The sequence below is a fragment of the Phodopus roborovskii genome, unplaced genomic scaffold, assembly GCF_943737965.1.
Source record: "Phodopus roborovskii unplaced genomic scaffold, PHOROB, whole genome shotgun sequence".
Lineage (NCBI taxonomy): Eukaryota > Metazoa > Chordata > Mammalia > Rodentia > Cricetidae > Phodopus > Phodopus roborovskii.
Window position 1 is genome coordinate 9,845,508 of NW_026126563.1, and position 24,932 is coordinate 9,870,439.

At 40.4% G+C, this 24,932-nt stretch overlaps 1 protein-coding gene across 6 annotated transcripts in view; it reads right to left on the reverse strand.

Moving 5' to 3' along the window:
- The window catches only part of Pias2 (protein inhibitor of activated STAT 2), a 55,915-nt gene extending 31,310 nt beyond the window's left edge, over positions 1-24,605 (reverse strand). For 3 of the 6 annotated variants that reach the window (XM_051202222.1, XM_051202225.1, XM_051202227.1), the window contains exons 1-5: positions 24,431-24,604; positions 17,320-17,422; positions 9,182-9,656; positions 4,859-4,943; positions 80-130 (exon numbers count right to left, since the gene is read on the reverse strand). In XM_051202222.1, the coding sequence (XP_051058179.1) occupies positions 80-130; positions 4,859-4,943; positions 9,182-9,656; positions 17,320-17,364 (656 nt within the window). In that variant the 5' untranslated portion in view covers positions 17,365-17,422; positions 24,431-24,604. Of the gene's footprint in view, positions 1-79; positions 131-4,858; positions 4,944-9,181; positions 9,657-17,319; positions 17,423-24,430 lie in introns of all 6 variants that reach the window. The other 3 variants (XM_051202223.1, XM_051202228.1, XM_051202224.1) reach the window with 2 other exon arrangements.
- Between the last annotated feature and the right edge of the window lie 327 nt (positions 24,606-24,932).

Genomic DNA, 24,932 nt, shown 5'->3' on the forward strand with positions numbered 1-24,932 from the left:
TATATTTTAAAACCCCAATGCATACAGAACTTAAAAACAACAAAAATAAAAATAAAAAAAAAAAAAAAATCAAACTCACCGAAGCTGAACTTGGACTGTATAATCTCTCCTGCCACCTGGCAAAAAATCCCTATTGGCAAGGGGAGAAAAAAAAGTTAAGAAAGTACAATAAAAATTCACAGAACAGCAGCTGAGGACATGACTCAGTAGGTAATGTCAGATCCCAAGCACTCATGTTAAAGCTGGGGTGCTGTTTTAACAGTGAGCAACCATACCACACCACATAGGGGGCAGTATTTATAAACAGGAAATCTCTGATTGCTTGCCCAGCCAGACTAACTAGAATAACAAGTTCCAGGCTCACAGAGAGACCCTGGCTCAGTGAACAAGGTAGAGACAACAAAGGAAGATAACTTCTGGCCACTATTCAAGATTGTCATGAGTGAGTTCACACACACACAATTTGTTAAATGTAAAATGACACTAACCAAACAAAACAATGCAATAATTATAACCTCTACTTACTACACTTCTAGTCATTCTTCATTATCAGTTTTGAGGTATATTTTCAGTTTGCAGGAATTTTGGTGATACAGTATTTGTTTTAACACTAGCTAACATGAAAAGAGAATCCCAGGTTCCAAAGAGTTTACTAATCTACATATTTCACCTTGGCTGCATTCTAACCACATGGAAACATTTTTGTTTAATATAAAGTTTCATTCATCAGGTCATTCTTACTGGTTTGAGTATAGTCTCATAATTTTTAGAGCTACATAGGTGATTCTAAAAAAAAGCACTAAAACTAATACCTACAGTTCCAACATGATAAGGATAATTTCATAACCATGTATCGAACTATTGACACAGAATTGTTTATTATTTCTGGAACACTTAATATCAGAATGGAATCTACACTTAAAAACTCTTAAGGAGATGATTAAATATGGAGAATTATCAGGTCTTGTCCCAGACCTAAAAATAAGAATCTGCATTTTAACAAGATCTCCAGGGGTTAGAAAGATGGCTCAGTGAATAACAGTATACCGCTGCTCTTCCAATGGACCCAATTCAATTCCAGCACCCGTATCAGATGGCTCACAACCACCTAAAGATCCAACTCCAGAGAATCCAACTACTCTTCTGGCTCCTTGGCACACATGCACATAATTAAGGATCTCCAGGTGACATGTGAGAACAATACAATTCAAGAAGTTTCCTTGACAGATGTCTCAGGGTTGCTGTAACTGTGATGAAACAGCACACCAAAAGCAACTTGAGGAGGAAGGGGTTTATTTGGTTGTTCACATGTCCCATATCATAGTCCATTGAGGGAAGTCAAGGCAGAAACCAAACTGGGCAAGAACCTGCAGGCAGGAGCTGATGCATAGTCCAGGCAAGCATGAAATTAATTAAGAAAATGCCTCACACTTTTACCCACAGCCCAATCTTATGGAGGTATTTTCTCAATTAAGATTCCCTCCTCTCAGATGACTCTTATCTTGTGTCAAGCTTACAAAAAACAAAAACAAAAACAAAACAAAAAAAAAAAAAAAAAAAAAAAAAACCAGCACACATGGTAGTGTGTGCCTGTATCCCCACACACAGGTATGAAGATAAGGAATATAAGGTTATCCTTAGCTAACCATCAACTTCTGGGCCAGCCAAGGCCTACATGACACCCTGTCTCAAAGGAACATTTTTTTAAATTCATTATGAAAAATCTGATAAAATGCAGTATCAATCCTAACCATTATTCTGAGCACTGGATTGTAGCAGGAAAATGTTAGAGTCGTCCTACCGTAAGAAGGAGCGCTCTAGCCTTCACCCTGCTTACTACTTCTTTATTGTGTGCTTCCCTGGAAGGGACAGCAGTTAACCAACTCTCTAATCCCAAATGTTCTGGAAGGGACAGCAGTTAACTAACTCTCTAATCCCAAATTTCCTGACCTTTGGCAAATCAGTCAACCTTTCTGTGTTCAGTTTCTTCATCTGTTAAAGACAAAATGAATACCTCTATTTCATCAAGTTACCGCGATGATTAAGCACAGTAATTCAAGTGCCTGGGTTTAAGATGTGCACAAGTATAAGCAGCCGGCTCTTCTGTTCCTGCTGCTTCCCTTTCTTCCAATAATCTATATCCTTCTCAAGCATTTCTTCAACACTTTCCAATATCCTATATACTACTGACCCCTTCTAAGCAAGTCTTGAGTAAATTCTTCAAATATTCCATTTATTCAAGTCAAGCAATTCAGTCTGGCTCCTGGATCTTCAAAGATAAATGAAATATAGTACTTTCCTTAAAGACTCATGCTAGTAGTAGATACAACCCAAAAAAAAAAAAAAAAAAAAAAAGTGATAATTCCTGCAGAAAAAAAAAAAGGGGGGGGGCACTAGTTTGTCTTAAAAGCCCACGTTACTTGCCTTGCCACAATGAAATTAGAACACAGGAGTGTACAAGAGTAATTCTCTTTCTGCCTAGTGCTTCCATGAGTTTTCTCAACTAGAGACAGATCAGAACTCTGCTAGGTTGAGGAACATAACTTGAAAGGGAAATGCCAAGAGGTGAGCCCAGAAAGCCAGAAAGTGCACGGCCAGCTGCCAGAAAAGAGGGGAGGAGACGAGAAGCAAAGCCCCAGAAAAGAGGGGAGGAGACGAGAAGCAAAGCCCCAGAAAAGAGGGAGGCTACAGAGAGCAGGCCACGGGAGCTGCCAGACATACGGATTTGACAAAAAAGTCCTACGGCGCAGGTTTGTAAGCACCAAAGGTAGGAAAAAACAACAACAACAACAACAACAAAAAAAACAAACAAAAAAACAGATTTAAAGATTACATGGTCACTGGGGGCTGGAGAGCTCAGTACTCACAACAATTTACAACTCTGCACATACAGGCATACGCACACACATTAACTCAGTAAAGCTTTCTTATTTGCCATGACTAAATTAGTTTTTTTAATATAACAATCCACAGTGCCAGTGCACATTTTATTTAAATAATTTGGCTCATTAACAAAACTGCAATCCACCTTTAAGCCCAGCATTTGAGGAGGGGGTAGGCAGATTAAAGGCCTGTCTGGTCCACAGAGTATGTTCCAGGATAGTTACAGGTACATGGAGAAAACCCTGACTCAAAAAACAAAACAACCAGTTGTGTAAAGTGATATAATTTCATATCTCACCTTATACCTAGCAATCACTTACTGTTGGCCTTAAGCAAGGATTTATCAGTAGGTAACAGAGATTAATGATACATTTTTATATAAGTTATAATTTACTTTTTTCTTTGTTGGCTTAGTAATTTCCCAAGACTGTCCCAAACCAGTTTATTTATATAAACATTACCCTGTGAAAAATCTTGAGACTTTTTTTAAAATACGTAATTTTGTTGGACAGTGGTGGCACACACCTTTAATCCCAGCACTTGGCAGGCAGTTGCAGGTGGATCTTTGTTAGTTTGAGGCCAGCCTAGTCTACAAAGCGAGTTCTTGTACACCCAGGACTGTTATACAGCAAAAACCTGTCTTGGAAAAAACAAACAACAAAAAACAAAACTCATGATATATAATCTGGCTATACTCACTTAGAAGTTTCACAATGAATACTTCCATAATAAAGATTGAAATGTCTGTCTGTAAATACATATAATATGTTAAGTACAGAATTTCCCAAAGTTACTTGCTACAGTATCAGTATCATTTTTCCCTTAACATATTACAGAAATGTCATTAAGGAAGAGGTAAAAAAAAGAAGAGCTCGCATTTGATTTCAAATCTTCCCTCTGCTTTTCACTGTAGTCTTATGACTTAATGTAACCTGCAAAGCCCTCAGTATTCTAATGTTCAGTCTTATAAGAAGGCAGCTTTAATGGGTGCTAGTGTTGCTCAGTCATGCTAGACTAAGCTAGATTTGCTTAGTCATGTCTGACGTTTCCTAGTGCCTGCCACAAAGGAAATAAATATTTGTTCATGGTTACTTTATCTTTGGGCCACTATCAAATTCATTTTTACTTTGAATCTCAAGTAGCTGAAGCTGGCCTTGAATTTCCGATCCTCCTGCCTCTATCTCTACTAGGATCGTAGGCATGCACTACCACACCCAATTTTCATGCCTTCTTTTATTATGTTGCCCTATTTGAAATAAAAATTTTCCTTTGAAATATTGATGGTGACAGGAACCCTTGCCCAGCACAGAGACCCAAGGTTTGATTCCAAGCATCAGAAAAACAAACAAATATATTGGCAAATACTACTAAAAACAATCTGAAAGATGTTTGATGTTTAATTCAAAGGTTGCAATTTTTTCTAATTGATAGTGTTTGCTACTTGACAAGTCATATGATTTAAGAAATGGTCCGATTGGGCCTAGCAAAGAGATCAGTGGCAGTGAGGCCTGATGGTCTGAGTTTAATTCCTGAAGCTGTCACACTTGCACAATGGCATTTGTCACACACACGAAAATAAATGTGGAGAAAAAAAAAACAAAAACCAAAGAACTGATTGAGCTTTCCACGACTGAACTGTGAGTCCCCTAAGTTTATACATGGAAGCCTTAACCCACAATATGATGTGTCTGTAATTGCCTCCACAGATGCATTAAAGTTCTTACAGGAAACCCTACGCTAATACACATGGTGTCATGCCAATGTCATGTTTTATAGAGGAATGCATTGCAACACAAAAGTCTCCTGTGACACAGAAAATGTGTAAGGCCTAAGGAAAAACTTCAATACTTCAATCCTTGACAGAACTCTCCAGAATTCTGAGGAAAAATTTCTGCTTATGTCACCCAGTATGATATGTTGTTATAACTCTAGAAGACAAACACATAACCTTATATATTGGAAATATTCCTCTTACCTTGATATGCATATCTCTCTAACTTGCTGAGGTGTCAGAGCAAAAATAAAAAACTTCTCTTGAAACCGTTGAATACTGCTTTGAACTGAGGAGGAAAAAAAAAAAAAAAAAAAAAAGTCATTCAATAAGTCAAAAAGTCAACAAATAAGCACCCAAAATAACCAGGACCTTCTGACAGAAAAGTATTTGCTAAACCCTGAAATGTTCAAGTTTAAATTTCATACTCTAAACTCCAGTGTTTTGTATGGTTGCATTCATATTCGATTCTGAGTAGTTATCCAAATGAGCTCTACTTTAAATACTTAACCATTTAATATTCTAAAACATTGACTATACTGTGATGTCAGAATAAATGAAACCACTCAGGATGACATTTCACTCTGGTATCTCACATCAGAAACATTCATTTGCAGTAATGCAATCCAATCCAAGAAACAGATGTTTTTAGAGTATTTGTTGTTTCTTTATATGGCACTTTAATTTCTCAGAGCACAGAAAAGAAAATCTAAATTTTCAGAACTTTAGGTAAATCTGATAAACAGTAATTACTACTTATAAAAAATGACCTAGTTAAAAAGGATTAGCTGGTAAAGTCATCCTGTTTATAATTATTAAGAGCTGAAATGTCCTGATAATGTCACGAAACACTGTAACACATTAACACTGATGAATTAGTCAATAATGTTCATTATAGACATGGTGGCACAGGCCTGTAATCTTAGCACTCACGAGGCTCATCAAGGCAAGGGGGTCATGAGTTCAGAGCCAACCTGGACTATATTAGGAGTTCAATGCTACAGAGGCCCTGTCTCAAAAAGTAACAGAGCCCACTGACACACAAGGAGAGAGAACAGACCATAAAATACTGCACCATCACCCAAGACCAAGCAAAAGTAACTTCTGTACATTATTCTGTACTTATCCCAGATCATGAACAAGATAGTAACTAAATGTCTAATGTCAAAAGGCCCTCTTCGTCAGTCATGAAAATCATGAAAACGACCAACTCCTTGAGTAAAAAGTATGATCACTATTTCAGAAATAATGCTAGTTCATACTGTCTCAGACTATCTCTAAAGTGAGGAGAGGGAGAGGGGCTATTTTAGATGAAGAGCTAACAAGAAGCAGTTTTCCATCGCATGACAACTACAGGACGGCCACAGCCCCTGCTTGCTCCTTCACCCCTTTCCCCGTGTGTGACAGGTCCCACTTGCTCTACTGTCAAACGTGACACAGCAGCCCACACATGAGACTGCAGGCGCCCTGAGTGGTGAGGGCATAGCTCAGCACCACAATCACTGCCCAGGATGCACAAGACCATAGCTCAGCATCAGCACCACAATCACTGCCCAGGATGCACAAGACCATAGCTCAGCATCAGCACCACAATCACTGCCCAGGATGCACAAGACCATAGCTCAGCACCACAATCACTGCCCAGGATGCACAAGACCATAACCATAATCACAACAGCAACCAAGCCACCCACTGAACACATACAGGGTTTTTAATCTCGTTTAATAGCACTGCGTTTCACTAGCCAAGTACAGTGTGCCCAAAAAATAACCAAGTAAAAAATGACACACATACACAAAGCTGACATAAAAGTCTAAATATCTTTTTCTCTCAATTAATATGGGACCGCTTTTCATGACTTTATGACTTTCATAAACCAAATGTGAAACACATGTGTAAGCCTTCTGAAAACATATACAGGCATATTGAGGGAGGGAGGGAGGAAGGGGGGGAGGGAGGAAGGGAGAAGAGGAATCTCCAAAGATGGTTCAGTAGTGAAGAATGCTAGTCTCACAAAGGACCAAAGCTATAGACTTTGAACACATACATCCTGTGGCTGGCATCTCCCTATGTAACTCCAGCTCCAGAAGGTCCAACACATACTTTGGATTTTGAGGATAGATAACTGCATATACTCAAAAAAATTAAAATTTGAGCCAGACATGATGGCGCACACCTTGAATACTAGCACTCAGAAGGCAGAGGCAAACAGATCTCTTTGACTTCAAGGCCAGCCTGTAATACATGGCAACTATCAAGTTAGCCAGGGTTACACAGCGAGACTGTCTCAAAATAAGTAAAATAAATGAAATATTTCAAGGAAAAAAAGCTCTAGTCTGATACAAGCATTTTGCCACCTACTTGATAATAATGATTCTATCTTGGTAAAACATTTAGGTTAAAAGTTAGTATTTTAGCATACCTTATTAAATAGTCTAAATAAAATTTGAAGTCTGTTAGTTAAGCCATCCCTTCCATTCCCTGGAAGTATTATATTGACATCCTGTATTGGGCTTGCTTGTATTTTGGGCAAGATTGCTCTCTAGAAGTTGTACTCAGGTTGGGAGTGGTTTATAAAGAGACATAATAATTAGTCTCATCAGGAACTGGAGAATTGGCTAATTGGTTAAGAGCACAAGCCGTTCTTCCAGAGGACTGGGGTTAAATTCTCAGCACCTACAAGGAGGTTCAACCATCTATAACTACAATTCCAGGAGATCTAATGGCGAATACAGATCTAATGGAGTATACAGGCATATAAAGATAAACAATTATATACATTTAAAAAAATTATTTTAAAGTTTGGTAGGTAGATTTGTAGCTCTGTTTAGCAGACCTGCTAATAAAGTTAATAGTGAGTGGGCTATTTTATTAAGCTGTATCATCTAAGACTGCTTGGTTTCCATCCCCCATCAATCATTGCACTGTCCTCTAAAAACACTCTTCTTTTACTCCTTATTACATTGTATCTCTGAATCAAAAGTAAATGGGTGCTAAGAAGCAGAAGTGGAAAGGTCCTCCTAAAATTCAACAATAAAACCAAAGTAACCCAATTCAAATCAGGCAAAGGATTTGAAAAGGCATCTCTCCAAACAAAATACATAATGGCTAATAACAATCACATTAAAAATCCTCAATTTCCCCCACAGTTACAGAAATATAAGTTAAAACTCCAATTTAGTACTACTTTATACCCACTGGGTTGGCTACAATCCAAAATAAAGCATTCCCTCCAAAACCAGAACATTTTGGTAAGGATGGAAGAAATTTTCATGCAAATGTCTAAGTTCATGGCAATTTAAGATAGTACAGCTGTTGTGGAAACAGTATGGCAGCTGCTTAAAAATTAAAACCAATTACCGTATGATCCAACAATTCTACCTTGGATAGAGTACTTATAGTCATGTTCACAGAAGGATTAGTCACAACAGCAAAAATGGGAAAGCAACCCAGTGTCCACAGGCAGACACCAATGGATAAGTAAAAGACAGTATTATTAAAAGTTTAAGCAAGCAATTTTCACACAGAAATTTCAAAGATATGTACAGTTTTTTATGACGGATGGACAATATTATTATTCCATATATGTGTATGAATATCAGATATACAGATGTACAATCAGAAATCTACCATGTGGGTTCTATACATCGGTTCAGGTCATAAGGCTCCACGGCAAACAAGTTTTACTCACTGAGCCACCCTATTCTCCATAATGTCCCCTATGTTTTTAATAGCATTAAAAATGGCAAGAAGCTACTTTTCTTGCAGAATTTAAACTGCAAAAACGTAAATAAATAAAGAGTAAAAGAGACCAAGCAGCCATCTTGGCCTGTCAACAATCAGACTATCACAACCCCATTAACCAGCCCTGTCTGACAGCTTCATCCTGAGGCATCAAAGATACACGGTGCCACCCACCCACCCATACACAATAGAAATGTAGTAAGAAATTGTAACGTTTATCAAATATTCTTTCCCACTTCAGGAAAAATTATGTATAAGGTTTATTTTTTTAAGATTAATTCTTTTATTTATGTGTATTAAGCTTGTGTGGGGTATAACAGTGTACAGCTCTCTGGAGCTGCAGTACAGCTACTATGAACCACCATCCTACAGACGCTAGAAGCTGAACCGGGTCTTCTGCAAGAGTAGTACTTACTGTTACCCACTGAGTCAGCTCTTCAGCCCCAAGAGGTTTACTTGTTAGGAAAGAATCTTAGAGCTATGTTACACAAAGCCTAGGAATCTAACACGATCAAAACATGATACAGACATGAAGGCCTAAGTCCTTCCCTTCATACAATAGCAATCTGAGTCCTTAAGACATAAAAAGGCAAAACAAAACAAACAAACGTTAGCATAAGCTATATTGGTTTTCATACCCTTCTCTATCCCTCTGCTACTCATACATAACTCTTAAAGATCAGAAGCGCTTGGTAGTGACAGAGCACTAATAAATAGTTGTAGGCTGTTTTACTCTCTTCTAAAAACTTTTCTCATTAGAAATTAATTTTTCTCAATACTTACCTAAACTTGTAGGCTTGATGAGAACATCAAGGACATCATAAAAGGGGAGGTTTTTTAATTGCACATCAGGATGGACAGGAGGAATGGGAGGAGAAGGCTGCTGCATCTCAAATGTGGGCTTACTGTCCTGAAGCAGCACAGAACCAACAGGAGATGATGGTGAGTGAGGTGTAATTGAAGTGGAAGGCAACGAGTGGATCCCAGCCACAGGCAAGTCAGGTTCCACTGGTGAAGAACTACCATCCAAACTGAAAACCGATGATTTGATTGTGGATAGATCACAAAGTCCTTCAAGTGTCCGTGGGTATCGGCGTCGATATAATTCTCGAATTTTAATCTGAACCGCAGGGCTGCAGCCACTCTTCAGTAAATGCAACGCCCTCATCAGGAGGTCATGCTTACGCCCACTTTTATTCCGTCCAGCAAAGCCTAGTAACACTTGTAATTCAGAAACCCTAAAACTAGAAACCATATTCTAAAAAGGAAAAGAAAAAAAAGGACGAATCATCATCAAGCATATTAAAAAAAAAATTACTACCTAAATAGTAATATAAAATCAGATTTTTTCCTGATACTAATCAGTAATTACATATACCACACCACCTAGAACATTAATATTCAAAAAGCTATCTCTGAATATCTTGAAACTTCCATTTGAGTTTGTTGTTAAATCAGATTTTGCTTTTCCTCTTCATTTTGGTTCTTATTAACCACCTGATTGTCAGATTATGCACTAACATAAATCACTGTTTGCTTCTTCACTATGAACTCTTTAACCAATGAATATATTCTTTTTCTGAAACCAAGACCTTCTAATATAAAACACAGCACTGTGGTGATAACAAGATATAAGCAGGGAGAAACAAGAACTCACTCTCTTGTCTGCCCAGATGCCAAGGAGGTAAGGTGTGCTATGGCTTGCTCCTTCTCTCTGATCTCTCAACATTTTGCTCTATACCTGACTCTGGGTTTTTATTACTGAGACCAATTAAGAACTCCATTTACACAGTATTTGTTATAAAATTGTCACTAATTAAATAAACAAGTTGGATTTTGATGTCATGTGTATAACTTCTAGTAGAATTACAAAATCCAGTTGTAATTGTTATCCAAAACCAATGTATTTTTAACCCATACTCAAACAGGAAGGAACAGACTAAGCCAGGCTGATGACACACGCTTTTAATCCCAGCGCTTGGGAAGCAGAAGCAGGTGGATCTCTGTGAATTCAAGGCCTGCCTGATCTACACAAAGCTAGTTCCAGGATAGCCAAGGCTACACACAGAAACCAGATAGGGATCCCCATGACAAAGTACAGATACCACCAAAGTCCTACTTGGTGAACCAATGAGTTTTATTGGTTACCTACAGAAGTATGGGTTAGGGGTTGCTTCAGGAGCAGAAATGATTCAAAGACAGCTGTATCACCAAGGCCCATGACTGGTGGTGGTAAGCAGACTAACATGGGTACTGGGAACCAAATCCAGGTCCTTGATTGGAGCAGCAAGCACTCTTAATCGTCTCTCCAGCCCTTATGTAGTATTAAAAATAACAATAAACCCAGAAAGAACTGCTTGGTGAGTCTCAGAGATTAAGGTTTAGGAGTTAATGAGTAAGAAAGAACTAGGTGTGGCTAGAACACCATATGTGACATACCTTTGTTTTTTGGAGGAATTTTTTTTGGGGGGGGGGTATTGTCATTGTTGTTTTTGGTTTTGTGTAACAGCCTCTGTCTCCAGACTGCTGGGATTAAAGGCACATGCCACCACTGACCAGCCGGTGAGGTATCTTTGTAAAGGATAAAAGAACAGCTCTTACCAACAATTGGTTTATATGGTGTGTCTATGCCAACTGTAATACATTCAGGTTGTGCAAGCTGTTACCAATGAGTGAACATACTGCATAAACATTACATGGGTACTGGGAATCCAGCTGTGTAGATAGAGTCATAGCAGATTTAAAGCTACCCTATGATTCATGAGACACCATCTCCAAGAAAATATACAACCTAGGCAGTGGGATCAAAGGCTTGTGATCCCAGCACTCAGGAGGCAATGGAAGGAAGTTCTCAGTGAACTTGAGGCTAGCCTGGTCTACAGAGCTAGTTTTAGGATAACCAAGGCTACACAGAGAAACCCTGTATCAGAAAAACAAAACAAAACCAAAAAAAAAAAAAAAAAAAAAAAAAAAAGGGAGTAGGGTGGGACCAGAGACTGGTTACCTAGTTTAATTCCTAGATTCTTGTGGAATCGAGGAAGGAGAGAGATGCCACAAAAGCCCAGTAGTATATATACATCAAAAGCACTGTAACTCACACTCTCACTCTCTCTCTCTCTCATAAATTTTTCAAATGTACTTAGAAAGTACTTTCTTCCAAAATCAAGTGAATAATTATATTCAAAACAAAACCTAAACTTACAAAGACTAATACTAGCACCCCAAATTTAAATCTTTCACTAGTATACCCATGAGAATTTTACATTAAAATAGGACTGGAGGTTTGGCTTGATGGTTGAGGACTTACTTGCTTTAGAATAGATCCTAGGTTCAATCTCCAGCACAATGAAAATAAACACACACACATACACACACAAAGAGGTATGGGGGATTTTAAAATTCAAGCAAAATTAATTACTGTGGTGGTTTAAAAGAAAATGGCCCCCAAAGGAGGTGGCACTATTAGGAGAGGTGGCCTGGGAGAAAAGTTGTCACTGTGAGGGAAGGCTCTGAGGTCCCACATACTCAGGACCACAGATCCCAGCCAAAATTCCAATATCCAGCAAAACTTTCATCCACATGAAAGGAGAAAACAAGGTAGTCTATAACAAAACCAAATTTAAACACTATCTATTCACAAATCCAGCCCTATAGAAGGTACTAAAAGGAAAACTCCAATCCAAGAAGATTAAACACATGGAAGCAGAGTAAATAATCTTGACCAGCAAAAAAAAAAAGAAGTGCATGTGTATAAACATGAACGCACGCACGCGCGCACACACACACACCACACCACCACCTCCACCCACCGTCAAAAAAACAGGAATTAATAATCACTGATCACTGATACTTCTCATATCAACGGACTCAGTAAAAAGACACAGACTAACAGAATGGATGCAAAAAACAAGACCCATTCTTCCACTGCATATAAGAAACACCTCAATATCCACGGTAAGTAAACATTACTTCAGAGTAAAGTGTTAGCAAAAGATTTTCCAATCAAAATGACCTGAAAAACAAGCTGGAGTAGCTATTCTAGTATCTAACAAAATAGACTTCAAACCAAATCAAGAAGGATGGGGACACTTCATACTCGAAGGAAAAATCCACCAAGATGATATGTCAACTCCTAATATCTATGTTCCAAACACAAGGACATCTACCTTTGCAAAAGAAACATTACTAAATCTTAAATCACACACTGATAGTGGGAGACTTCAATACCCCACTCTCACCAACAGACAGGTCACCCAGACAAAAAATAAACAGAAAGCAGACCTTATAAATCAAATGGACCAAACAGAAATTTACAGAACATTTCACCCAAACACAAAAGAATACACATTCTTCTCAGCACCTCATAGAAGTCTCTCCAAAACTGACCACATGTGCAATCACAAAGCAGTTCTCAACAGATATAATAAAACTGAAATGGCCCCCTACATCCTATCAGAACACCATGGATTGAAGCTGGATTTCAACAACATAAAGCTTAAAAAACCATGAAAATCGAACAACTTCCTACTGAAAGACTACTGGTCAAGGCACAAATAAAGAGATATTAAGACTTCCTAGAATTCAATGAAAATGAATGCACAACATATCTAAACTTAAAGGACACAATGAAAGTAGTACTAAGAGGAAGGTTCATAGCACTAAGTACATTCACAAAGGAATTACAGTGATCGCATGCTAACTAGCAACCTAACATCACTCCTGAAAGGGGGAAAAAAAGGAACACCTAAGAGAAGTAGACTACAGAAAATAAACTGGGGGTAAAAATCAATCATAGAAACAAAGACAATAATACAAAGAGTTGGTTCTTTCCCTTACCCCAACCAACTTAAAGAGGAAGAGAAAATATCCAAATTAACAAAATCAGAAACGAGAAAAGGGAAATACAACAAGAGACACTTAAGAAATCTAAAGAATCATTGGGTATTACTTCAAAATCCTCTACTGCAACAGGCAATGGTAACTTATGCCTTTAATTCCAGCATTCAGAAGGTAGAGGCAGGAAGATCTCTGAGTTCTAGACCAGCCTGGTTTATACAAAGAAAACCTGTCTTAAGGAAAAAAAGAAAAGAAAAAAGAAAAAAAAGAGGAAAGAAAAGAAAACCACAACCCATACTCCACAAAATTGGAAAATTGTCAAAGAAATGATAATTTTCTTGATAAATACCACTTAGCAAATTTAAGTCAAGATCAGGTAAACAATTCAAATAGATCTATAACCCATGAGGTAATGGAGGCATTAAAAGTCTCCCAAGCAAAACCCACAGAAACAGCTGACCTGAGCAAGTGGGAGCTGGGGAACCAGCCTAAGACCAAACCAGGCCCCATGATGTGGGTGTCAGCTGGGGAACCTGGGCAGTGTATGAGGCCTCTGGTAGTGGAACCAGTATTTATCCCTAGTGCACGAATGGGCTTTGGGAGCCCATTCCCTACGGAGAAATACTCTCTCTGCCTAGATACATAGGGGAGGGCCTAGGTCCTGTGCCAAATGATATGATGATCCCCCATGGGAGACCTCACCCTCCCTGAGGAGTGGATAGAGGGTGGGGTGGGGAGTTGGTGGGGGGAAATAAAAGAACAGGAGGGAGAGGGAATTGGGATTGGTATGTAAAGTAAGATTGTTTTTAATTTAAAAAAAAAAAAAGGCTCCAAAGCAAAAAAAAGCCCAGGGCCAAACAGTTTTAGCAAAGAACTGTACCAGACTTTACCAGAGCTAATACTAATATTCCTCAAATTACTCCACACAACAGAAAAAGAAGGAAAATTGCCAAATTCATTTTATGAGACTACAGTCACCCTGATAGCCAACACACACAAAGATTCAACAAAGAGGATTACAGACCAATTTCCCTCATGAACATTAACGCAAAAATAATAAAATACTACCCAAATGAATCCAAGAACACATCAAAAAGTACATCCACCATGATCAAGTGGGCTTCATTCCAGAGATGGACAGTTCAACATAGGAAAATCTGTCAATGTAATCCACCATATAAACAAACTGAAAGAAAGCCACAAGAGCATTTCATTGGATGCTGAAAAAGCCTTTGACAAAAATCCAACACCCTTTCATGACAAGTCTTGGAAAGAGTAAGGATACAAGGGACATACATACATACCTCAATATAATAAAAGCAATTTACAGCAAGCCTATAGCCAACATGAAATTAAATGGAGAAAAACTCAAAGCAATCCCACTAAAAGCAGAAATGGCATGGCTGTCCACTCTCTCCATTTCTACACAGTACGTGAAGCTCTATCTCGGTAGAGCAAAGATAATTAAAGAGATCAAGGAGATACACATTGGAAAGAAATCAAAATACTGCTATTTACAAATGATATGATAGTATATGTAAACAACCCCCAAAGTTCTGAGGGACTGCAGCTGATAAACACTTCAGCAAAGTCTATGAATATGAAGTTAACTGCAAAAATCAGTAGCCCTCCTATAAACAAATGAGAAATGGGCTGAGAAAGAAATTGGGGAAATGCCCTTAACAACAGCCACAAACAATAATATATGTTGGGGTAACTCTAACCAAGCAAGCAAAAGATTTGTAAGATAAAAACTAAGTCTTTGAAGAAAGAAATCGAAGACATCAGAAGATGGAACAATCTCCCATACTCATGGGTCAGTAGGATCAAAATAGTAAAAACGCCCATCCTACCAAAAGCAATCTGCAGATTCAACACAATCCTCATCAAAATTTCAACACAACTATTTATAGACCTTGAAAAGATAATACTAAACTTCATATGAAAAAAGAAAAAACAGGATAGCTAAAACAATCTGTACAATAAAAGAATTTCTTTCTGGAGGTATCACCATCCCTGAATTCAAGCTATACTACAAAGCTATAATAAAAATAAAAATTAAAAAAAAAAAAAGGCATGGTATTGGCATAAAGACTCTTTGGTCAATGGAATTTATTCAGAGACCCAGACATGAATCCACAAACCAAAGGACACCTGATCTTAGATAAAGAAGCAAGAAATAAACAATGAAAAAAAGAAAAACACCTTCAACAAATAGTGTTGGTCAAACTGGATATCTGCATGTAGAAGAATGCATACAGATCCATATCCATCATCCTGGATAAGACATCCAACATAATATCAGATACACAGAACCTGCTAAAAGAGAAAGTGGGGAATAGCCTTGAACACACTGGCACAGGCGACAATTTCCTGAACAGAACACTGATAGAATAGGCACTAAGATCAACAATCAATTAATGGAACATCATGAAACTGAAACACCGTCAATACGACAAAATAGCAGCTACAGAATGGAAAAAGATTTTCACAAACTCCACATCAGATAGAGGGCGAATACTCAAAATACATAAAGAAACTAGACATCAAGAAAACAAATAACCCTATTTTTAAATGGGTACTGGGACTGTAGAGCTGGCACAACGGTTAAGAGTACTGGCTGCTCTTCCACAGGACCCCAGCTCTATTCTGAACACCCACATGGCAGCTCACAACCGTCTGTAATCCAGTTCTAAAGGATCACACAGCTTACACAGACATACATGTAGCCTGAACACCAATGCACATAAAATAAAAATAAATATTTTTAATGGAAAATAAATCTAAATAGAGAATTCTCAATAAAGAAAACCAAAATGTTTGAGAAACATTTAGAAATGTTCAACATCCATAGCCATCAGGGAAATGCAACTCTAAACTACTCTGAGATTCTATCTTAAAGACACTTGTCAGAATGGCAAGGATGGGGAACAAGGGGAACTCTCCTCCATTGCTGGTAGGAGTACAAGCTCATACAACCACTGTGGAAATATCAATATGGCAGTTTCTCAAAAAAACTGGGAATCAAACTACCTCAAGACCCAACTATATCACTCTTCAGCATATATCCATATATCCAAAGGACGCTCCATCCTATCACAAAGACAAGTGCTTAGCAGCTCTGTTCATTTATTTTTATTCCCCCCCCCCTTTTTTTTTCTTCTTTTTAGTTTTTCAAGACAGGATATCTCTGTCTAGCTTTGAAGCCTGCCCTGGAACTTACTCTGTAGACCAGATTGGTCTCGAACTCACAGAGCTCAGTCTGCCTCTGCCTCCCAATTAAAGATGGGCATCTTTATTCATAGCAACCAGAAACTGGAAACACTGTAGATGTCTCTCAACAGAAGAATGATTTACACGATGCTCAGCTCAACAATCATGACATCATTAAATGTGTAGGCAAATGGACGGAATTAGAAAAATCATCCTGAGTGGGTAACCCAAACCCAAACAAGAAAAACATGATATGTACTCACTTATAAGATGACATAAGCTGTTAAGTCAATGGCAATCATGTTATAATACTGACCCACACAGGTTAAGTAACAAGGAAGGCTCTAAGAAGGGGAAGCATGAATCTCTCTGGAAAAGAAAAACAATGGATTTTGTGGGAAGACTGGGAACAGGAGGGATAGGGTAGATGGGAAGGAGACACAACTGAACTGGAAGGTATCTGGTAGTGGTTGTGGTGGACTGAGATGAAAACTTAGAACAGTAGAAACTCTCAGTATTCTACAAGGGTGACCCTAGCAAGGACTTCTAATAATGGAGGATTCAGAGCCTCCACTGGCCATCCTCTGTAACCAGGCAAGGCTTCCAGAGATAGATATGAGACACCAAGTAAGCCACAAAATCTTCAACCCATATCTATCCCACTCACAAGATGTACTAGGAAAATGGATACACTTAACTTTGGGGAGTGACCAACCAATAATCAAACTGCACATACCTAAAGAGGGAGTGTACGCCCAACACTGACAGGGGAGGCTGTATAGCTCAGAGATCTATCATTCAACTGGATGATTTCTAACAATATCCTTACACACTCATATTGGTGTCTAGCCAATCATCATTGAAAAGACTACCTCTGGCAGCTGATGGAAGCAGATGAAGAGACCACAGCCAAACATTAGGAGAGCCCAAATTGAAGATCTCCATCAGGTCCCTCCCCTTGGAGCTCAGAGAACCCTGTAGAAGAGGGAAAGGAAGAAATGTAGGAGCCAGAGGGGTCAAGGATACCAGGAGAACATGGCCCAAAGACTTCAACTAAGTAGGACTCATAGCAGCCCTCAGAAACTGAACTGGCAACCACAAGCCTGTGCTAGATAGATATTCTGCATATATGTTATGGTTGTTAACTTGACATTTTTGTGGGACCCCTAATAGTGGGAATGGAGATGTCTCTGACTCTGTGTCTGCTCTTGAGACTCTTTAGCTCATACTGGACTTAATGCCTGTTATTAAAAACCATACTACTCTGGATGAAAGAACAGCTTCAGTAGTTTAAAAAAAAAAATTCATGAGAGACCATCCAACAAGTATTTTGGCAAACTTCTACACATGATCAAAGATCAAAGCTAAAAAATACAAATAAATGGCATTGAAATTGAGAGTCTGGTAGACACAAGTGCAGATGTACCAATTGTTTCACCAAAATCTTAGCATCCAGTTTGGCCAATTCAGGAGGGTAAATGTTCAGCTTCTAGGGAATGGAGCTTTATCTCAGGTTAAAAAAAAAAAAAAGTGTAAGATGGGTTGAATGTATAGGATCATAAGGACAGAGAGGAAAGTTAAAACCACATGTAGTTAACATAGCAATGGAAAACAGAGATTAACATTCATCTAAGCTCAGAAACAAACCATAAACATATGCTTCTGAGAAATATATTAAAAGGGATTATCAATAACAGTCACTGACTATTCAGGATGTACATAAGCAGCTGCTAATCTTTCAAAGGTGCCAATAGCCCTACCTTTAAAATGGTTAACTAACAAACTTGTGTGAGTAAAACAATGGCCTTTGACATTTGAGAAATTACAAGCAGCTAAATGTTCAACATATTGAAGAAATCAACCAGTCCTTGGATTTCTCCTATATTGGTTATTATAAAGAAATCTGGAAAAGGGAGAATGTTAACAAATTTGAGGACCAGAAAGAAATAGGGGACTGAGTCAGCGGGCTCCTTACAGTCAGCAAGTCCCTACCTTTTTTATTGCCTTCTTTTACTGATCGATCTATAAGCATGTTTTGCTTCTTTTTTTTTTTTAACTATACCTTTACAAGAACAGCATAGAAAAAAAATTGCCTTCTCAGTGCCTACTTATAATTCCCAGCCTGTTAAATGGTACCAGTGGAAGGTTATTTCACAAGGAATGGAGCACCCCCATCTTATTTCAATATTTTATAAAACAGCCACCTCTCCCAGGACTTGATAATTAACCAAAATTATTCTTTTCAGGATCCCCCAAAGATGATGTCACCCCCAGACAACAGGAAGTAAATTTAAGAACAAAATGGCACCGACAATTCAAAGAGATAGGACGGGTGTTTTTTGGTTGTTCAATGACTTATGGATATTTGTCATCCTTTGGTTACAAATTGTTATTGGCTATAGTCAGGAAGAAAGTTGAACAAAGGAGATTAGATTCAGCATTCTTGTTTTAAAAAGAAAAAAGGAGGATGTAGACGATAGGATATAAGGGTAGATTATTGAATCTACTCTGAAAAGAAATAAGAGGAATATAGTAATAGGATAAAATGGCAGATTGAATCTACTTTCAAACCAAAAAAGCAACTACTAGTTTTAAATATTTTACATTGGCTTGGATTTTCTATATACTGATAAAAGTTGAGATTATTTTTGTTAGAACATACTGTACATGTATTTCTAATCTCGTTCAAGGTATTGTACCTATGCAACAACACATTTAACAATGCAATGCAAAATTTTAGTCTTTGAAAGTTATTATTACCAACTATTTAGGATAATAAGGAAATTTAGGTTAGTAATCACCTATTACAATTGAACTTGTAGTCATATTAAGTATGTTTTCAAGGCCAAACATGTTTAGAAAGACAGGTTGTCTTCAAATACTTCAGTGATCCAAAGAATATGGAATTTAAGATATTTGAATAGTTTTTTTTTTTTATGATAATTGTAGTGCACCTACTACGATCTATTCCACGAATCGGGCAAAGGCCTAGAGTTTGAAATTTAGAGACAGGACAGTGGGTGATTCGTTCAATGCCAAATGCCTTTTATTGAGGAAATGGAGTGGGCTTACATACTGACTTACAGCACAGTGGAAAATAATAGGATTTTCAGGCTTAGCTCCTCCCTACCAGGTGTGTGTTAGCAAGACAGGAAGAGCACCAATGACAACTCCAGGGGGCAGGAAGAGCACCAATGACAACTCCAGGGGGCAGGAAGAGCACCAATGACAACTCCAGGGGGCAGGAAGAGCACCAATGACAACTCCAGGGGGCAAGGAAGAGTACCAAAAGCAGCTCTGGGGCAAGAAGTTCCGGTCAACAGCTTCCTGCTTGCTCAAGGTGCCTTGGGGGTCCATCCAGGGCCCTACAGATAATGAGATACATTTGCTCCTAGCAGCACCAATCTACTTCAGAGAAGATGATGGGCATCGAAGAAATTCCACATGGACTTTACTTTCTTTGTGGCAAAACTTAAGCAAGACCCCCTGAAACATTGGTCCAGGTGATCCAACATCCAAAACAGCTGAGAAGATACAGACTCAGATGACTACAGCCAGGGGTTATCCATGATGTTGGGTTTTCTCAGGATCCCCTTGGGATTGACAGCTCCCACAAACAGCAGGAAGCTGTTTGGAGGAAACTAAGCCCAAATTCCCGTTTATAAAATGTTTGTTTTCATTTAAGCAGAGTTGTTTATAAATAGTTAATGATCACAGTCAATCTCTTTCTAAAGAAAAAGGGAGTATGATATAGAAATTAATACTTTGTATTGATAGGGATTTTGGTTTGATACAAATTTAAGGTCCTTTGTTTAGGCATTGTGTTTATACAGCTCATTTAAAAATGTAATGTATAATTAAATATAGATTGTATCACCTATACAGTCATGTTAGTTTCCTAAATATACAAAGATATGAGATGGATATTCTTCAAACCTTTCAAAGAGTTATAGAATATGGCATTTAAATTGCTCCTGGCAACACTGATGGGCATCAAAGAAACTCATTATGGAGTTTGCCTTTGACATGGCAAGACTAGCCATTTGGGATCTTGCCTTGACTGTTTGTATGCTGAATAAACTGGACATGCAGGACCCATAGGAAACTGCTGAACTTGCCAAAAACAAGATGGGAAGGTCCTTCAGGGTTCCTGCTTCATGGAAGAGTCTGCCACACATTCTGAAGGACACAGAAAAATTACTGACAAACTGCCAATATAGGCGGGACAACTTCAAACTTCCTGCTTAGCTGAGAAGTCTGCCCAACACTCTAGGCCTATAGGCTGAAGATGGATGCCCCAACATTACAGAAGAACTTTGGGTGATTGTCCAGGCAAGACAGCTCTATCAATTCTAGAGTTTATATTTATCCTTCTGAGGTCTTTGATGTAATTAAAGACAGATAGTCACCACAACATGAAGAACCGTATATGAAAAGGGTCACAGCATAAGGAAGGTTGAGAACCACTGTTTTAGCTACAGCTCTAGTCTATGCCTCTCTGCTTCCCACAATGATGATAATGGACTAACTCAAACTGTAAGCAAGCCCTAATTAAATTTTTGTTTGTTTGTTTTTCAAGACAGGGTTTCTCTGTGGCTTTGGAGACTGTCCTTGAACTAGCTCTTGTAGACCAGGCTGGTCATACAGATCTGCCTGCCTCTGCCTCCCAGGTACTGGGATTAAATTAAAGGCATGTGCCACCACTGCCCAGCTAAGTAAATGTTTTCTAAGAGCTGCGGTGGTCATGGTGGCTCTTTAAAGCAACAGAACAGTAACTAAAACAATCTTATAACAAGTTAATTCACATCTAGCTAGATAATTCATAAACTAGCTGGCCATCCCTTCAATTATAACAAAGATGTTGTAAGTGAGCATCTAGAGAACCAAACAATCTCCCCAGAACATGAAAGCTTTTTCAAACAAGCTATATTATAGCTATCTTTGATGACAAAGGCTACCTCTTCCTTCTCCAAAATCTCCTTTCCTTTCTTCAACCCTTAGAATGGTTTCCTAAATCAGGTCTGTACAATGATTCCAATGCCCTGGCTCTAGTTTAGTGGATTCTAATCAGAGCTCTCTATTCATTATATTCTCTCTCAGAAGAACAGAAGAAAGCTAGACTGGTAATCTCCTAGTCACTTGGGACTGAAAGGCAAAACATTTTAGCTGCCATATTCTGTGGCCACATGTCTGTCACTAGCTCCTGTCCTTAAACAAAAAAAACAAAAAAGCTTGTCAGGTAACCCCTTAAGGCTCTGCAGCTGCCTTATCGAATGGCACCCTACCTCCCCACCCTTTTACCAAATCTAAAATATAAAAGGAGGGGGTAACTAAAACATACTGGGGAGGGGACAGTCTTTCCAGGTTAGACAGTACCAGTCACATGCAAATGCTATTGCTATACTGATCCTCAGCAGCTAAACTACAGTATACAAATCAGTCTACCATATCTCTTCCACTGCCAAGAAGATAACCAGAAAGCCAACGCCCCTAATTTTGCCTAATTAACTGTCATTCTGATGACCAGAATGTAATCTAAACCAGAAACCACCATCAGAGAAACATGGGTATTTCTATCCTTCTCTTTCTTTCCATGCTTTTGTTTTGTTTTTAGTTTGCTCTCCTGTTTTCCTTCCACTTTTATGTACAAAGGGGTAGTATTCATCATTTAATGTATCCTATAAATTTCAGGGTGATTAACTCCAAAGAACTCGAGGTTAACTGGTTAAAATTTCAGCATTTCTAGTCTCAAACTGTGATCTAGGTCAAAATTTAATCTATGTTTCATTTCCTCACAGAATTACAAGAATAACAATGTATATATGAAATATTTGAACCAGAGTTCAGCATGTATAGGGACATATTAAAATGGGGATGTGCCATCATTATCACTTTTTCCACTGAGAAGTAAACAAGTGTCTGCCTGCCCTAAGCAGCTCAGGCAAAAGATAGTGAATAATCTCCCAGCATCTACTCTGAATCATGGTCCTAAATAGTCTTATCAATAAAAGCCCAGAGTCAGATAACGGGTCAAATGCGGAAAGATGGGGTGCAAAGGAGCAGTCACTTGCACTTCTTACCTCTGCCAATCCTCAGACCATTAAGGGTGGAGAGCCCACCTACATCCAGTCTTATCACTTCCTGTCTGTCTGTACAGACCTCCGGACCTCTATGGTTAACTAGTGGCTAGTTCCACCTTCTGATCTCCAGGCAAGCTTTATTTATCAGAGCACATACAAAACATCACACAACACCACTAAGCCTGCAACCGTCCTTCCTGTCCTGTGAGAAGCTTCAGAGGCAAGGTCTCTAGTGATCATCTACAATAATTATCTTATACCGAGCACAAAGAGATTGCAAACACCGGGTGACTCAGGTGATGGGAAGGTGAAGCATATGCACAAATGCAAATGGAGAAAGAAAAGCAAAAAGGGATGCTTTGGTTCCCACCCTCTCAAGGTGTGGTCCCACTTCCATCTGAGTACTCCCACTTTCCCACCCTACATGATTAGGGTTAGTTTTGTTCACCTTAACCAGTGACACTTCTAAAAGTCTAACACAGCCAGGCAGTGGTGGCAAACCCTGCACTCCAGTGGCAGGCAGATCTCTGTGAGTTCCAGGTCAGCCTAGTCTACAGAGAGAGTTCCAGGACAGCCTCCAAAGCTGCACAGAGAAACCCTGTCTTGAAAAACAGAAACAAAAATTGGAAAACAACAATAATAAAAGTCTAAACCTAGAGAGGTCTCCACCAACCAAACTTCAGAAAACAAAAATTAAAAAGAAGAGGAAACATACATGTGTCACTATACAAAAGTTCAGGTTACATTGCAGGAGAAAATAACTGCAGTGTTCCGTTTACTGTAATGAGGCACAGTTGCGTGAGGAGCAGCGCTAAACACAGGGCAGATCAGGTTCAAATATGCGTTATAATCATGGCTCTCTGTGTGAACTGGTATGGGATACAACGTGTATTGTACTTTTTATTGGGAAAATGGTTCATTTCAGGAACAGGAGGGTACTGTGCAATCCCTCACAGTCATTCTTTTGTTGGTGTCCAACTGGGCAACATCCTTTCCCCACACAATAATGGTCTTACTAAGCAGAACAGCTTACTAGTTACCCCAGCTGACTGAAGTTCATCTAACTTCAAATCCAGACTTACACGCCTCTACTTTAAAACACAATTAAAAAAAAAATAAACATCAGGGTTTCTATCTGCGAACACCCCACATACGTCGTCGGTATTCCGGGGTCCAGCACAGCTCCTTTATCACAGCTGGTCTGCCTAGGGATAAGACCTCTGTGAATGTGGTGGAGAGAATAGAGTGTTTTTCCCTGTAACCTCCGAGCACCTCTCTCTTAGACCCCCGACTACAATAAAGTTATGACCTTGCTCCCACGCTAAGAAACAGGTTTTCCTCCAGAGGAGCCAAAAGGGGGTGCCCAACTCCATGACAACACGGGACTCTGAAGACCTCTTACCATGGTTACAAACCAAGTAAGTGGATGGGGGGGGGGGAGGCCGACTACGGAAGGCGGTGTTCCCAAAAGGGCGCGCTTCTCCCCACGCCGAGGAAGCCCTGGTGGGAGGAAGGGGCCTGATCTCGTGACAGACCCGGCTCGGACCCCAGCGGGGCGAGGGAAAATTCCTAAACGCAACTTCACGTTGCCCGGGGGGGGCGGCTTCTCGCAGCCAACGGCGGCCGCGCACACTGGGGGTCTCCGCCCGCGCCAGCCCACGGCCAGGTGTGCGGCGTGCGGCCCCGCCACCGCGGGCCAACCGCCCGCCCCGCCGCCCTCCCGCCGCCCCCTCCCGCCCCGCCGCCCCCCCTCCGCGCGAGGATGCGGCTCCGCCGACCGGCCGGCCGCACGGCCCGGCGCCGCCGCGCTGCTCCCGCCCCCCCGCCCTCCCCTCCCCCGCCCTGCGGCCTCCGCTCGCCACCGTCCCCCCCGCCCGCCCGCCCGCCCGCCCGCGACGCTCACCCTCAACTCCTCGAAATCCGCCATTTTATCCCGCCCGCGGGCGCCTCAGCCGTCGCCGCTCCTCCACCCGCTGCCGCCAACGACACCGCCGCCGCCTCCTGCAACATCCTGCACGGGGCGCCGCTCCAGACGCCGCGGCCGCCGCCGCCGCCGCCGCCGCCACCACCTCCGCCGCCGCCGGCCGTCACGTGACCCGCGCGGGAGCCCCGCCCCCGGCGCGCGCAGGCCCCCCGCCCCCCGAGCGCGTGCGCGTGCGCGCGCGGCCTTCCGCCCCCCTCCTCGGGGCGCCGCCCCCCCCGCCGCCGCCGCGCGCTTCCGGTGGCGGCCGGTCCTCTGTCGCTGCTCGAGCCTCGCCGGGCCCGCGCCTGCCGGCCGCTCCCCGCTCCCAGCTCCCCGGGAGCGCGGTCCGACCTGCGGCGGCCGCCTTCCCGGACTTGGAGGAAGGCCTTGGCCGAGGACGCGAGAGGCGACGGGGACGCACCGAGGCGCCCGGGAGCACCCC